This window comes from Parathielavia appendiculata (assembly GCF_033297405.1).
Source record: "Parathielavia appendiculata strain CBS 731.68 unplaced genomic scaffold N657scaffold_5, whole genome shotgun sequence".
NCBI lineage: Eukaryota > Fungi > Ascomycota > Sordariomycetes > Sordariales > Chaetomiaceae > Parathielavia > Parathielavia appendiculata.
In genome coordinates, this window is record NW_026944224.1 from 399,880 (window position 1) to 413,768 (window position 13,889).

Here is a 13,889-nt window from a genome sequence, read left to right on the forward strand (position 1 = left end):
CATCGAGCAGTCTGGTAGGCGTGTTTGCTTGCTGGTAAAGGTATTCGTCGTGCGAAGCGTTCTGGCCTGGGTGGCTGGCGGCAGACTTCTGGTGAGTTTACGTGCGGCGACGCGTAGGGATGCTTCGACTCTGTAAAGAATAGTGCTGGCGTGATATGGTATCGGCGTCTCGGTGCATTTTTTGAGCGGCAGGCTTGGTTGTGCGGACGTCTCGCATATATACCCCCAACGCTGTCAAGTTGAACAGCATGTTCGAGCAACCCAACTCTCCATCTCAACTCAGCTCGCCATTGCTGGCCAGCGGCGGATAACGAAGGAACTGACTTGGGTCCACGAACTGACTTGAAGCAACCAAAGAGGGAGATAGATACGATATTGCAAGATAGACAGCCATGTTGTCTTCTGTCCTAAAGAGTTGCTCATTGAACAGGAAGTTACCATTCGGAACCAAACATACTGTACTGCAGCGTTATGTAATTTACATAAAAACCAACGGATTCTTACAGATGTGGATACGGTAGGCTTTGTGGACGTCATCCTGCGTGTTGTGGATAGAATGGCCCGTGCATATGAAGCGAACCCAAACAAGGACAAGCGTCGTATTCTTCGCGTAATGAGTGCAGGTGCTTTACCAAGTCGACACCAACCTGAGCCCCTCGTGTGCAGGGCAGATTGAGAGGTAGGGCACATGCATGGCTCTAAAGTTGCGATTCCCAGCGGATGGCCGAGTTAGAAGACTTCCAGTCTCAGAGTTGAATCGCGACATATGTTCGATTGTGCCGTCGTCAACCGTGATGCCCGGGATTTCGCAATCTGGGTTCGTCTGAGAACATGGCCGACTCCAATGGTCCTTGGTCCGCTGAGAGCGAGCCGCAGTTCTGGGATGGTGAGTCTTTCGGAGAATCTGAAATTTCCAAATGGGTTGCAGCGAAACCTCTACTATGACATGAGTGCTGACAATGGGCCCCCTCACAGCCCTAAACGGGATCTTGACTTCGGCCTGTGCAACACCAGAGCAGCTCGACGAGACGTTGCGCTCATGGCTCGACCTAACTTCGGAAGCCCGGAACACATATCTCGACAGCGAAGACGATGTCGCCCACTGTTCCCAGATGCTCCTAGAGAGCCCGATATTCCGCAACTACGGCGACTACGTGCGGACACAGCTCATCTACAGCCTCCTGCAGGAGGACGACTTCGCGAAGCTCCATGTCTATGCCAACTTCCTCCTTCTCGACGGCCGGACCGAAGAGGATACGTTCCGGACCATGATCAACAAGGGCTGTTTTGTCCGGCTGCTCGAGCTCATCAAGGGCTGCGGGGGCAAGGATGCTCGCCTGCACCGGCTTCTGCTGCAGCTGATGTATGAGATGTCGCGCATCGAACACCTCCGCTCTGAGGACTTGCTGCAGGTCGATGATGGCTTCGTCATGTACCTGTTCCAACTCATCGAGGCACTGTCTGACGATGCCAGTGACCCCTACCACTACCCGGTGATACGAGTTTTGGTACGTTTCTTACCCGCCCTAGGGTCGCGCTCGGTGATGGCTAACTGCGCGAGCAGCTGGTCTTGAACGAACAGTACATGGTTGCATCTACTTCTGCAGCAGTGGATCCCAACTCTCCCACGGTCCTCGTGACAAACCGGGTGGTGAAGATTCTCAGTATCCACGGCCCGTCATTCCGGACCTTTGGCGAGAACATCATCCTGCTCCTCAACCGGGAAACGGAGACGTCACAGCAGCTCCTCATCCTCAAACTCCTGTACCTTCTATTCACCACCGCGGCGACTTACGAGTACTTTTACACCAACGATCTCCGGGTCCTCCTGGACGTCATCATCCGGAATCTGCTAGACCTTCCAGCCGAGGCCAACATGTTGAGACATACGTATCTGAGGGTACTGGCGCCTCTGTTGGCGCACACCCAGCTCAGCCAGCCGCCTCATTACAAGCGAGATCAGATTGTCAGCCTCCTCGAGATATTGCGCGGCAGTGGCGGCGCCCACTTCCTGCCCCCAGAGCCGACAACGCTGCGCCTAGTCGAGCGAGTCGCGAAGACGCCCTGGCTGGCCGCGGGCGAAGAAAAGGCCGAGTCTTCGCCAGACACGACAAGCCCTGTCGAGAGCTTGGTATACTCACAGACGGGCAGCTCCGTGAGCGTCGTGGCCAACGTGTCGGAGAAACCAGGCGTCAAGACGCCGAGCCTGAAGTCCAACCGGGGGGGCCTACGGGCCTCGATGACCAAAGACAGGGCGGCGGCTACCGCTACGGATGGCGGGAGCCCGCCCAGGCCACCAATATCGAGGACTCTGAGACCGAAGATGTCTCTGCCGGAAGTGCCCAAACACCGTCACGGGGTGCCTATTGTTGGCCACCCGTCGGTCAACATGACCAGTGGGGCCGCGCACGTTGATGGGAACGTGGTTCCGAAGAAACCGCCGCCGCCAAAGATTCCGCCACCGCGGAGGAAAGCTAGGCTGCTGGTTGCGACGGGTGGCAGTGATGCTCGGACTACGGTCGAGACACTGCCGGCGACCGAACCGGCACCGCATCTGGCTTGAACGGCCGCGAGTCATTCTTAGTCGGAGCTGCATCAGTTCTCTTTTCTTGTATTTGAGTATCTTGCGATCCTGGGTTCTTATAGGAACTCCGTGGGTGATCCGCAATGTCTACGGTTATCAACATAGTATTGATAGCGTCGGACAGCCTGGAACTACAGGCTGGGAGGGGTGGGGGCTTGGACTCAGAACCGGTGGCTCTAAAAGGGGCTTATGAATTCAGGCATGGGGCATGAAACGCACGGCATACAAGGAGTATGGCAGAACGGAGGCAATCCATAGCGTTTCAGTGTGGTTAGGTTAGGCCGGGGCCTCACTTACAGTAATTATTACTACGCATATACGAAATACTACTCCCCTGTGGAAAACTGTTTTACAGTATTTGACCCGTTTCCTCCTTGACCTCTCCGCTTGCTCGAGCCACCTTTTGCAGACACCCTGTTTTGAGTTCACTGGCGAGTTAGCGAGCAACCTTGAGGTACGGATATTCCGTACTGTCCATCTGGTCTTGCCCCCTGCCGGTCCCAGTCTTCCGGCAACCGGGGTGACCCACAAGCCGTCTTGGCACCGAAGCCTCTCCGCAACCCTTGCGCTTGCTAGAAGTGACCCACTTTCAGCCAGACCCCGGAGAACCGCGCCAATAAATTTTTGGACATGAGGCACCGCGACTCGGCCCAATTCACTACGTCCAACGACAGGCTAACTACACGCTCCGTATAAACAACCGATGCCACGGTGAAGCAATTGAACGGCGACATATTTTCTTGGACCGAAACTTGTATACACCTCGACACATTTCCCCACCCGCGCACTGTTCCGTAACTTCGAGCATTATAACTCGCCAGTCCGGCTTCGCCAACTAACCTCTCTCTCTCTCTTGGTTCCGCTTTCAAGGCCGAAAGTTTTGTTTCTTAGCCCGGCCATGGCGCAACCGGTGACCCAGATGGCCAAGAAGGTCATCAGGACGTTTCGAGAGCTGCACGGCGTCGTGATATCCGCGGGCTTGATGGACAAGACGGTCAAGGTACGGGTGGGCGGGCAAAAGTGGAATTCATTCCTGAAAAAGGTTCGTTATTTTCTCTCTCTGTTTCTCTAACTCTACTACCTCCCTGCACTCTTGCCCCTCGACTCCCTTTCCTGTACCATATTTTAACCATATCTGACTGACTGGTTGACTTACACTGTTGAATCAGTTCTTCGACGACCCCAAAACGCACCTCGTCCACGACCCAAATAATTCGCTCCGCCTCGGCGACGTCGTCGCCATCACGCCTGGCTGGCGCACGTCCAAATCCAAACGGCACGTCGTCAAGCACATCATCGCGCCCGGGTCGGGTGTGCCCATCGAGGGTCGGGCGCCCGTGCCAACGGAGGAGGAGCGGCTTGCGCAGAAGGAGGCGCAGCGCATGGAAAAGATCGAGCGCAGGACTGCTAAGAAGATGATTACGGTCGTGGAGCAGCAGTTGGGGATAGCTGAGCAACTGCTCAAGAAGACGAGGAAGGAGTTTGCGCTGAGGGCGAGGTTGATGGGTGTTAATATTGGGGGGAATGGTGGTGGTGGTGGTGGTGAGGAAGGGAAAAAACAAGCTGGGGATGTGGCGCCACAATGAGAAGGGGCTTGGTTTGGTGTGGGAGTGGGTGGATGGCGGAGGGATGCTGGAAGCGCAGATGGGTAGATGTTTCGGTGCGTTGGCGTCCCTTCTGGAGAGAGATCAAAGCCACGCAGTGTAAAGATTCGAATGAAGGAGGACAACAACTCCTTTGTATCTGTACAATTACAACAGGCCATATAAGCATGCAGGGTCAAGCTTGCCGGGCGACTAGAGAAAAACATGGATTCAAGGTGCTTTGGGGTAAAACAATGAAGCCGGAAAGACCAATCCTCGTCTCTCCCCATCTTGGGTTCAGGAGAACGGGAACGGCAATGGTAAGGAATTGTTGACAAAGGGGCCTTGTGCAACGGCTATGAGCTTTGTTTCTGGGAAGTAATCCGAAGGTGGCTCTAACTTCATGCTTGGATTCTAAACAGAAAGTAATCCCCCCTAACTAAACCCCCCCTAACTAAAACCCCCCTAACTAAAACCCCCCTAACTAAACCCCCCCTAGCCAAACCCCCCCTTGCTAAACCCCCCTAACTACACCCCCACTAACTTGAACCCCCCCTAACTAAACTGACCATGCACAGCTATCCACCTCGTTCCCCAAATTCCTTTGCCCAATCTTCATATTGCTTGAGTCCTGCTTTGCTGACACTAGGCCGGATGGTAGTTAAGCTTGCAACAAAGTCGGACAGTTCAATCGGTCGTATCTCATCCATAGTCATATGTAGTAGGGCCTCCCCCAAAGACCGCAGCGGCCCCATCGCTGCGTCTTTGGCTAGCGCTGTGATGTCTGAGCCAGAAAACCCTGCAACCTATGTCAGATGGAAAAGCGGTTGAGAATAGGGAGAAAGAGCAACCCACTAACCTTCAGTCATACCGACGAGGGTGTCAATGTCGGCATCGCTCAGGGTATGCTTCTGCTGTTGGAGCAGCGTCCTGAGCTGCACCGCCCTCGTCTCGGCCTCGGGCAGTGGTATATACTGGCGTCTCACAAACCTCCTCCTCGCGGCCTCGTCAATCGCCCACGGCAAGTTCGTAGCGGCGAGCACGAGCACCCTATTCGCGTCTCCGCCGCGCTCCTTGTTGTCCTTCTCCGCCACCATCACCTCTCTGCCCGCGGCCGCCCGCTGCAGGTCGCTCCATTGGATGAGGAACTCGGTCTTGATCCGCCGCGTAGCCTCGTGCTCTCCCGTGCCCGACCGCTGCGAAAGCAGCGAGTCGATCTCGTCGACAAAGATGATGCTCGGCGCGAGCACCTTCGCCAGGGCGAACAGCGCACGGACAAGCTTCTCGGACTCGCCCAGGTACTTGCTGGTGAGGCTGCTGGCCGAGATGGAGAAGAAGGTCGACTTGGACTCGGTCGCGACGGCGCGCGCCAGCATCGTCTTACCCGTGCCCGGGGGGCCGAAGAGGAGCATTCCCCGTGCGGGTTCGCGTAGCCCCATGAAGAGATCGGGGCGAAGGAACGGGTAGATGACCGTCTCCCGCAGGGCGTTCTTGGCTATGTCAAGTCCGGCAATGTCTATCCAGTGGACCTCGTCACCTTGGACCACGATTTCGTTGAGGATCTGCTTCGCTGCCTGTTGGTCGACCCCGAAAGGGAGCCTTTTCAGGACTGCTGCCTTGCGCCGATTCCACGAATTTGCGGCTTTGGTCTGCTCGCCTTCTGTTGAGCTGTCGGAGAGGTCGGCTAGGGATTCGGCGATGAGGGACGCCTCATTTTGTCGGTTGCTGCTGCGGTTGAGCCGTGACGGTCTCGCTAAAGTGTCAAATGATGATGATGATGAATGGTCAGAGGTTGGCGGAGAAGAAGCCAACCCAGGCCGCGTATCTTTATTCCTGCTTCCCATTTGTGATGTGTTGATGCTTTTGCTGGATGGCGTGCGGGTAGCCCTAGGCTTGCTCGCAGAGAATATCTTGGATGCTGATCTCCGCGAAATCATGACAGAATCCGCCGAGGTTTTGAGATCAAAAGGCACGTTTCTGGGCACTTCAGACAAGCCCACCTCTGCATGTGAACACTCCTTTGACCTCCTCGATTGCGGTGTCTGCGGAGGTGCGGTTCTCTGGCGAAGTACCGGATCGCGGATGGGTGACTGACGCTCATGGTTGTCTTTCAGCGTGAGCGAGTTGAGAGCGCTTGATGCCGCGCTGACGGATATCGGGGAAGGCCGGGTGAGAGGGTAGGCATCTGCCTGTCGCGAGTCTGTCATGTCAGCACTTGCCCGCCTATCGGACAGCTTCACCGGGTTCGGGGTTCGAGAAGGGGTGAGCCTCCGGGAATTGCTGTCCCATGTCTTGTACAGTGATTCTAGGCTTTTGCGCGGCTCCTCGGACGGAGTCGGCGGATTTGAGAATGACCGTGGCAGCTCTTGACTGTTCTCTGAAGGTTGGTCTGCCGTCCCTCGTTGTCCTAGTAAGCCCCATGCCAGTGCAGCCGCTTTACTGGCCCCGGGGCCATCAGCTGGTTTCTGGCTTGGCCGGCGAAGCGTTGTTTTGATAAGTTTTTCCCCTATTCGGCTTGAGCGCAAGGTGGTGCGCATTGTATGCCGCTCTGGACTCGATCCTCTCGACGTCCGCTTCTCCGGAGAGAGTCGTAACGATGTCGAAGTGAGAGGTTTCCGCGATGGTAAAGGCGGTGCAACGTCATCCGACTGTGGCCCGTTCTCCCCCACAGCAGCCTTCTGTATGAACGAAGTCTTGGAATCGGTCGACCTTCGTTCGAGCGTGTCGGGTCTTGCCAGTTCTGTGTATGTGACAGCGGGAATGGTTCCATTGCCTATCCATCCCTGCTCTTTCTGTTTGGGAGTTGCCATATTTCGTGGCTCGGGCGGCGACCTGTTCGTTTGACCGTCGGACGAAGATTGGCCATCCTCCGAGGGGTTTCTCTGGGAGGTTTCTTGGCGCGAGATACGGAGAGCTTCGAGGAGGTCGATTCGTTCCTTGCACTGCAGCTCCAGTTGGCGGATGCTCTCGCATAGAGCTATCTCTGTCTCGGAGCGGACGTTGAATGGGAGGGTCCTGTTGGCATAATGGTCGTAGATCTGCTCCAGCGCCTGTCTCCAGCATCGCATAGCCTCGCCTTCGTTGCCCTGCTCATTGCGAATCAGTCGGGTTTCTGGCAATAGCGAGAGGGGTCGGGATGGCACAAGGAGCCTGCCTACCTGACTCTCATAGTAGACGGCAGTGGAGCAAGTCAGGTAGGTCTCATCGTATGTTTTTTGTAGAGTGGACAGACTCGTCGCTGTCCTGTTACCAAACATGGCTGTTCTTTGAACATGGACATTCCGGCGTGGTGTTGAAACTGCCCACCAGCGGGTCCAATCAAGTAGAATGTCGGACAGCGAAAAGTTGCGAACCCAAGTTTACGGTACTACTGCATGCGCAAATTCATGTGATCACAGTACCTCGTGGACCGCTGGTCAAGTGTTAGTCGTGAAGTCCAGCCCACGGCTGCCATGCACTCGGTCAAGGCGTGGGGAAAACGCATACTGCGGTATCTGTATCGGTACTCCGGTACGGAGGACATTGACGCCCGCGGCTAAGCTTCATGAAGTGGGGTCCTGACGTTGCAATAAATGCCCCGGGTCCCGCACATCACTTTCAAGCCTTGCGCAAGAGCTGACATGTCAGCATGTGACAGAACATGTAATTACCTCGTCCAGAATCTGAGACAGAAATGCTGTGATAAACAATAGGTTGATAGTCCCCTCGAAGAGCGCTAGACTCTTCTACCTTCCAGATTTTTGTTATCCAATACCATATCGCTATTACTATGACAATAGCACACGGATCTCGCCCGACGTTCGAGGAAACAGGGCTCGGAGACTCTGGAACTCGTCCGATTCGCCATGTTGCTGCTCGGCCATCTCGTCGGCCAGCATCAGCATCTCCTCGACATGCTCAAAATCGATGCAGAACTTCTTGGCCGCTTCCTCCGTAATTTCCTGCACCAGCTTGGAGTCCTGCAGATTCTTCAACTTCTCCACCGCATCCATCAGCGCCGATGGCAGGAACTCATCCAGCCGCTGGCTGGCCTGCATCAGGGCAGGGGCTTGGACCGCCTCCAGCGACGAGACATTGTTTACATCCTCCTGGCTATCTCCCAGCGGCTGCAGCGATGCTATCAGCTCATCCAAGCCCGACTCGGTACGGAAGAAGCAGTATTGTGTCTCAACCAGACGCGCCTTCTCCTCGTCGATTTGTGCCTGGAGCTGGGCCGCCCGTCGCTGCGTAAAATCGAATGGAGAGAGGCTGGTCCGGGCAGTGAGCAGGCAGTTGACGAGAAAGACGGATTTTGACGGGGCGCGGAGCGACTCGGCCATGTTGGCCGCTCCGGATATGAAGGGGTCGAAGGCCTCGACTAGCACAGACGCAAACTCCTCTTCTCGGTCGCCCGACGAGGTAAATGACGTTTCGTAGGTCCTCATTATGGCAGTCAGTTGTCCCAGGGCATCGACCAAGAACTCGGGAGGGCGCAGGTCGGCAGGAGTGTGTTGGAAGTCGCCCTGAACCGCCGCGACGTGGTCGCGAGCCAGTGACCGGAACTGCCGTAATGCTTCGGATTCGACCGCCTCCAACGACTCCACGAGGGCCGAGCCGGGGCTGAGAAGCCTCGAAAAGGTGCTCTTGTAGAAACTGAGTAGGTTGGCAAGCTTGTATGCCAATATCGTGTCTTCGTTGGTCTGTATGACCTGCTCAACCCGCTGGCGCAGAATGCGACCTGCGCCAGCCATGTCGCGGTCTACAAGCTCGTTCAGAGTCTTCACGGCGTCGAAGTCGTCCGTCTCTTCGCCATATTCGGCAACAAGCCGCCACACCTCATTCTCCCGACCAGCCTGGATTCCCTTGGCAATCTCATTTCCCTCGCCGATGAACAAGCCTTCCAAGGCCTCCCGCTCGCCCACGGCGGCCGAGTGTGTCCAAGCCAGCATGTCTCCAACATACCTTAGAGGGTCATGGGCAACGAGTTCGATGGGCTTGATAGACGGGTCCTCCAATCCGGAGGACGAGGTTCCCGTCAATGCGGTGTAGAACGAGTTGGACAAAACATGCTCCCGCGCTTCGGCGAAGAAGTCGAGGCAGTTCTGGAACAGGCCGGGCCGCTCGGCCAACACACGGAGAGCGCGGCGGATGGGTGAGCCAATTTGTGGATTCTCCAGGTTGAGTGTCTTAAACTCCCTTTGAACCCACTTGTAGAGCTTCTGAAAGCCCATGTTGAGATTCTTGTTCGTCTGCTCCATAATTTCAAAGCCCAGCGTCTGATTCTCAAATCCGAGGAGGATTTCACAATCGATACTGATCCTCTTTACCTTGGTGAGAGTGCTGAAGAAGAGATCGTCGACGGGCTCCGAGGTCAGCGTCAGTGCCGCTGTCTCGTCCTCGGAGAGCACAAATTTGTCGTTGAAGGCGTTAAGGAGGGCTTGCCTCTGCTCAACCTGTTGTCGTTGGCGCATGAGCCTGGACGCCTCTGTCAGTGCCAAAGAAGTCGCCTCGTGGGCTGCGCCGATCTGCGTCTTCATCTTGTTGAAGCTCTCATTCAGCCGACTAATCGTGGCGCCGATGCGCCGGAGTTGCTGAGCCATGTCAGTCCAAATGTGGGCTCAGCGGGACATGGGGCGAGGCTAGTAAGTGAGTCTCCCCTCATACCTCGGCAACCTTGGCAAATTCGTCGATGATTTCCCCATTGCTGTCAATGACTTGTTTCTGGGAATCTAATCGCAGTTGGCGTCGCGTCTCGGGCGTGTTCAGAACGCCCCGCTCATCTAGAAGGGCAAGAGCTTCTCGGAATTCCGTGTCGGCATAGGACGACGAGAGAACAGTCGTGAGCTTGGACGAAAGGGGCTTTGCAGCCTTCGACGACAGAGACGGCGAGGCTGTTGTGCCCTGCGGCGAGAGCGGTCTGGAACTTGAGGAACTCATCCTGTGATATGCTGGATACCGAAAGATCAACTCTCGTCAACCAGCAAATTTTTTTGTTGGCATGCTGGGTTGACTTGTTTCCCTCGACTGGAAAGCATGCGTGTTTTACTTTCGAGACGGTTGAATTGTGTGTTCATTTGGCCGTTGAGGTTCGTAAATGTAAAATTACCTTACGTGATGTTACGTGGAGAACTGTCTGCATCCGTCCCATCACAGCCTTCCCAAACCAGCTAATGTGACGCCCCCGGCCGCGCCTGCTCGTCATTCTGGCACTGTCAGCTGGACCGAGCATCAAGCCGTGCTCCAACAAGGCAGCCAGATGCCGGCATATGTATTCAACAGCCAGCCTCACAGTGTCTTGGAATGCACCATCCACATAGCAAACGGCCTCCCTGAGGGCGGCACCTCCTGACCGGCTGTCACAGTCACCCTAACACGGCGAGCTCGTGACATTTGAGAACTGGTTTTCAAAGATAGCCTCAGGTACTCCAGGTAGTTCTTTATCGGATACCTAGCCGTCCGTCCCACTTTCCTTGCTGCCCCGTTACTCCGTTACAGGATTCCTCCATTCTCCTCAAACGACACCGGGCAGTTTTGGATTGTTAAGTGGCTGACTATGCTTCAGCCCTAGACGCGATTCTCTTCCTCCTTCAAACTACCTTCGATGCCACCGAATATTTCTAACGCAGCCGCGCTTTGAGGCCAGCTCAACATGGCGTCTAACGTCTTCTCGAGGCTTGTCCCAACGCCCAAGCGGCGCTCGTTTTACGAAGAACTCCGACGCCGACAAGACGATACCGAGGATCAGGCCGGTCTATTGGACGAGGAGAACTTGAACCATGACTTCCATAACTACGATCTAGGGCATGCTGAAGGCCTTGGTGTTGGAGATAGCCGCACCACTGTTGGCGATGTGCCCGGCCCGGCCTCAAGAGGCCGTGGGCACCCCTCTGGTTGGCGCAACAAGGACCACCGGTCTACTTGGGCATCGCAAGAAGACGACGGGGACAATGATGTTCCCGCGTCACTGCTGGTGGAACGCCACGATCGAGACACAGAGGTGCCTGCCGGGCGGTCGAGGAGGAGCAAGAGAGGGCACCAAACCGCTGCGATTCCAGGATCATCTAGGACTCGTCAACAATGGGAGACGACGCAGGCGGAGCAGCGGCTGCACAACCACGAAGCTTCTGGGCAACCCTACGGGGGCCTCCCAAACTCACTCTTCGCTGGCATGGTGTTGGGCAACGCCAAGAAGAAGGCGGAATGGAGATGGGCTAATATCTTGAATCTCGACAACTTCATGAAGGACGTCTACGACTACTATCTCGGCAATGGCATGTGGTGCATTCTGGTGGAGAGAGCCCTGCACCTAGTGTAAGTGAGCGGCCGTTGGTGAGCCATTCACAGCAATACGCATGCTGACGGGACACAGCAACGTGGCGTTCGTGGCCGTTCTTTTGACCTTTCTCTCCCAGTGCATTGACTACGGCAAGCTTCGCGGCAGCCAGAAGCTTTCGCAGATCCTGGTTTCCCAGTGCACCAAGAACATGTCTGGCCTGTGGAACTTTGGGTTGTGGATGTTTTCTTTTTACTTTATCTGGAAGTTGGTCCAGTATCTCCTGGATATCAGGCGGCTCTTGAACATTCGCGACTTCTACCTTTACCTACTTGACATCCCAGACGAGGACATGCAGACCATCACCTGGCAGGAGGTAGTCGCTCGCATCATGACACTCCGCGACATCAACCCAAAAACGGCATCCGCCTTGACCCAGACACAGCGACGCTGGGTTGGCGGACAGTCTAAGGAGAGGCTTGACGCATCCGACATTGCCAATCGGCTCATGAGGCGAGAGAACTACCTGATTGCGCTGGTCAACAAGGATATCTTGAATCTGACCATCCCGCTGCCCTTCTTGCGCAATCGCCAACTCTTCTCCCGGACCATGGAGTGGATCCTGATGTTCAGCATCCTCGACTTTGTCTTTGACGAGAGCGGCCAGGTCAATCAGGAATTTCTTAAACCAGGACGCCGGGGTGAACTCGGTCTGAAGCTTCGTGGGAGATTCATCTTTGCTGGTCTCATGGTTCTTATCCTCTCACCCTTCCTGGCTGGGTACCTTCTTGTCGTCTATTTTCTCATGTACTATCATGTAAGCCGGAGAAGCCATGCCGTATCTGGAGGGAAACGCGTTTGATTTGCTAACACTTGTGCCAGGAAATACAAAGAAACCCCTCAGTTCTGTCGTCACGGACCTACACGCCGCTGGCCGAATGGAAATTCCGAGAATTCAACGAGCTGCCCCATCTCTTTCGGAAGCGGCTCGACATGTCTCATCCATTTGCAAGCCACTACATCGACCAGTTCCCTAAGGCCAAGATGGAGATGCTTGCGCGGACCGTGGCGTTTATCTCCGGCGCCCTTGCCACGGTGCTTGCGATTGCGTCAGTGGCCGACCCTGAGTTGTTCCTGGGTTTTGAGATCACCCCTGACCGGACCGTTCTCTTCTACACAGCCGTTTTTGGAAGCGTGTGGGCGTTCGCCCGGGGGAGCATATCGGAGGAGAATTCGGTGTTCGACCCCGAGTATGCCATGCGCAACGTCATTCAATACACGCATTACGAGCCGGATCACTGGGAAGGCAGGCTACACAGCGCCGACATCAAGCAGGAGTTCTCGGCCCTGTACAAGGTCAAGGTGGCCATTTTCATCGAGGAAATCTTGAGCATCCTGACCACACCCTTCGTTCTGTTCTCGAGTCTTCCAAAGTGCAGCGATCAGATTATCGACTTCTTCCGCGAATTCACCGTCCACGTTGACGGGCTCGGCTACGTCTGCACGTTTGCCGAGTTCGATTTCAAGAAGGGCATCGGCAAGGGCAACGCCAATGCGGATGCGGGGGACGTTCGAAAAGATTACTACTCGACCAAGCACGGGAAGATGGAGGCGTCGTACTATGGATTCATGGGCAACTACGGCAATTTTGCCCTCAACCCAAGGACGGGCGCGGCGTCGCATCTCCCGCCAGGGACACGGAATCAGTTCCATCCGCCGCCAGCATGGCCCAGCATAAACTCGCCTCCAACGGCAACCGATTTCCAAAGCTCGAGAATGGATCGTGAGCGAACGAGGGGCGGCGTGTCGGCCAAGGGCCCGCGGCACAGCGCTGCATTGGCTCAGTCAGGGCCCATGGCTTCTATCCTGCTTGATCCGCATCATCAACCGCCGAGTACTGCCCTTCACCCCAATAGGAGTATACACGCGGCCCGGCACCCACGCGGTGGTCATCACCAACAAGGGGTCATCGAAGAGGCCCTGGAGGACGACGATTGCGAGATGAGCGACGCTGCGAGGCCGCAGAACGATGAGGAGGAGGCCTTTGAGAATGGAGGCTGGCTTGAAGAGTCGGCGTGGCAGGCATCGCCCACCAGGACAATAAGTAGAGGGAACAGTGCAGCAGAGGACCGTGGACCGCCCGAGGCTGGGGTCGTGCATATGATATATCAGTTCAATCAGGCGCAACTGAATCGTAGGCCGGGCGGTGTGAGATGAAGTTGATAAGCGCGCTGGGGTGTGTCCCAGACGGGACGAGCGGATTGAATTGACATCCAAACATGCATTTTACACATATTCCATGCAGCGCTGGTCACAAGTGGAAGAAGAGAAGCAAGAGTAGTGATTTGCTGCCGCATGTTTTATTGCTGCTCCTGCAGACTGGTTCATGGGTGTGAGACAAAACATGCAACAATCCGCCTCTGCCAAAAAGCATGTGTCATACTCCGAACAACGATCTGATAAACTCTCA

The 13,889-nt window shown here is 55.6% G+C and overlaps 5 protein-coding genes across 5 annotated transcripts; 3 read left to right on the plus strand and 2 right to left on the minus strand.

Annotated features, from left to right (window-relative positions):
* The first annotated feature begins 596 nt into the window (after positions 1–596).
* Positions 597–2,924, plus strand: N657DRAFT_663333 (uncharacterized protein). Its single transcript, XM_062795175.1, has 3 exons — positions 597–886; positions 976–1,508; positions 1,565–2,924. The coding sequence occupies exons 1-3, from the start codon at positions 832–834 to the stop codon at positions 2,561–2,563; spliced, it is 1,587 nt and encodes a 528-aa protein (XP_062647972.1). The 5' UTR covers positions 597–831; the 3' UTR covers positions 2,564–2,924.
* A 357-nt stretch (positions 2,925–3,281) lies between these two features.
* On the plus strand, positions 3,282–4,488 carry N657DRAFT_644409 (nucleic acid-binding protein). The gene is made up of 2 exons (XM_062792759.1): positions 3,282–3,626; positions 3,754–4,488. Exons 1-2 carry the CDS (start codon positions 3,483–3,485, stop codon positions 4,168–4,170), a joined length of 561 nt encoding a protein of 186 aa, XP_062647973.1. The 5' UTR covers positions 3,282–3,482; the 3' UTR covers positions 4,171–4,488.
* A 212-nt stretch (positions 4,489–4,700) lies between these two features.
* On the minus strand, positions 4,701–7,649 carry N657DRAFT_617170 (AAA-domain-containing protein). Its single transcript, XM_062790512.1, has 3 exons — positions 7,326–7,649; positions 5,027–7,253; positions 4,701–4,966 (listed from the first exon to the last, which is right to left on the minus strand). Exons 1-3 carry the CDS (start codon positions 7,422–7,424, stop codon positions 4,746–4,748), a joined length of 2,547 nt encoding a protein of 848 aa, XP_062647974.1. The 5' UTR covers positions 7,425–7,649; the 3' UTR covers positions 4,701–4,745.
* Positions 7,650–7,771: 122 nt separating this feature from the next.
* On the minus strand, positions 7,772–10,226 carry N657DRAFT_644411 (oligomeric Golgi complex subunit 6). Its single transcript, XM_062792760.1, has 2 exons — positions 9,811–10,226; positions 7,772–9,737 (listed from the first exon to the last, which is right to left on the minus strand). The coding sequence occupies exons 1-2, from the start codon at positions 10,081–10,083 to the stop codon at positions 7,935–7,937; spliced, it is 2,076 nt and encodes a 691-aa protein (XP_062647975.1). The 5' UTR covers positions 10,084–10,226; the 3' UTR covers positions 7,772–7,934.
* Positions 10,227–10,331: 105 nt separating this feature from the next.
* N657DRAFT_644412 (APG9-domain-containing protein) lies at positions 10,332–13,757 on the plus strand. The gene is made up of 4 exons (XM_062792761.1): positions 10,332–10,600; positions 10,709–11,457; positions 11,516–12,236; positions 12,302–13,757. Exons 2-4 carry the CDS (start codon positions 10,796–10,798, stop codon positions 13,634–13,636), a joined length of 2,718 nt encoding a protein of 905 aa, XP_062647976.1. The 5' UTR covers positions 10,332–10,600; positions 10,709–10,795; the 3' UTR covers positions 13,637–13,757.
* Positions 13,758–13,889: the final 132 nt, after the last annotated feature.

What these genes read in the sequence shown, in the direction of transcription:
- N657DRAFT_663333 (XM_062795175.1), top strand. Translation starts at nt 832, where the DNA reads ATGGCCGACTCCAATGGTCCTTGGTCCGCTGAGAGCGAGCCGCAGTTC. An exon ending in CGAGCCGCAGTTCTGGGATG is followed by an intron (nt 887 to 975) that starts GTGAGTCTTTCG and finishes GCCCCCTCACAG; the next exon opens with CCCTAAACGGGATCTTGACT. An exon ending in ACCCGGTGATACGAGTTTTG is followed by an intron (nt 1,509 to 1,564) that starts GTACGTTTCTTA and finishes CTGCGCGAGCAG; the next exon opens with CTGGTCTTGAACGAACAGTA.
- N657DRAFT_644409 (XM_062792759.1), top strand. Translation starts at nt 3,483, where the DNA reads ATGGCGCAACCGGTGACCCAGATGGCCAAGAAGGTCATCAGGACGTTT. An exon ending in GGAATTCATTCCTGAAAAAG is followed by an intron (nt 3,627 to 3,753) that starts GTTCGTTATTTT and finishes CTGTTGAATCAG; the next exon opens with TTCTTCGACGACCCCAAAAC.
- N657DRAFT_617170 (XM_062790512.1), bottom strand. Translation starts at nt 7,424, where the DNA reads ATGTTTGGTAACAGGACAGCGACGAGTCTGTCCACTCTACAAAAAACA. An exon ending in CCGTCTACTATGAGAGTCAG is followed by an intron (nt 7,254 to 7,325) that starts GTAGGCAGGCTC and finishes CGCAATGAGCAG; the next exon opens with GGCAACGAAGGCGAGGCTAT. An exon ending in CCTCGTCGGTATGACTGAAG is followed by an intron (nt 4,967 to 5,026) that starts GTTAGTGGGTTG and finishes CATAGGTTGCAG; the next exon opens with GGTTTTCTGGCTCAGACATC.
- N657DRAFT_644411 (XM_062792760.1), bottom strand. Translation starts at nt 10,083, where the DNA reads ATGAGTTCCTCAAGTTCCAGACCGCTCTCGCCGCAGGGCACAACAGCC. An exon ending in AATTTGCCAAGGTTGCCGAG is followed by an intron (nt 9,738 to 9,810) that starts GTATGAGGGGAG and finishes GACATGGCTCAG; the next exon opens with CAACTCCGGCGCATCGGCGC.
- N657DRAFT_644412 (XM_062792761.1), top strand. Translation starts at nt 10,796, where the DNA reads ATGGCGTCTAACGTCTTCTCGAGGCTTGTCCCAACGCCCAAGCGGCGC. An exon ending in GAGAGAGCCCTGCACCTAGT is followed by an intron (nt 11,458 to 11,515) that starts GTAAGTGAGCGG and finishes GACGGGACACAG; the next exon opens with CAACGTGGCGTTCGTGGCCG. An exon ending in ATTTTCTCATGTACTATCAT is followed by an intron (nt 12,237 to 12,301) that starts GTAAGCCGGAGA and finishes CACTTGTGCCAG; the next exon opens with GAAATACAAAGAAACCCCTC.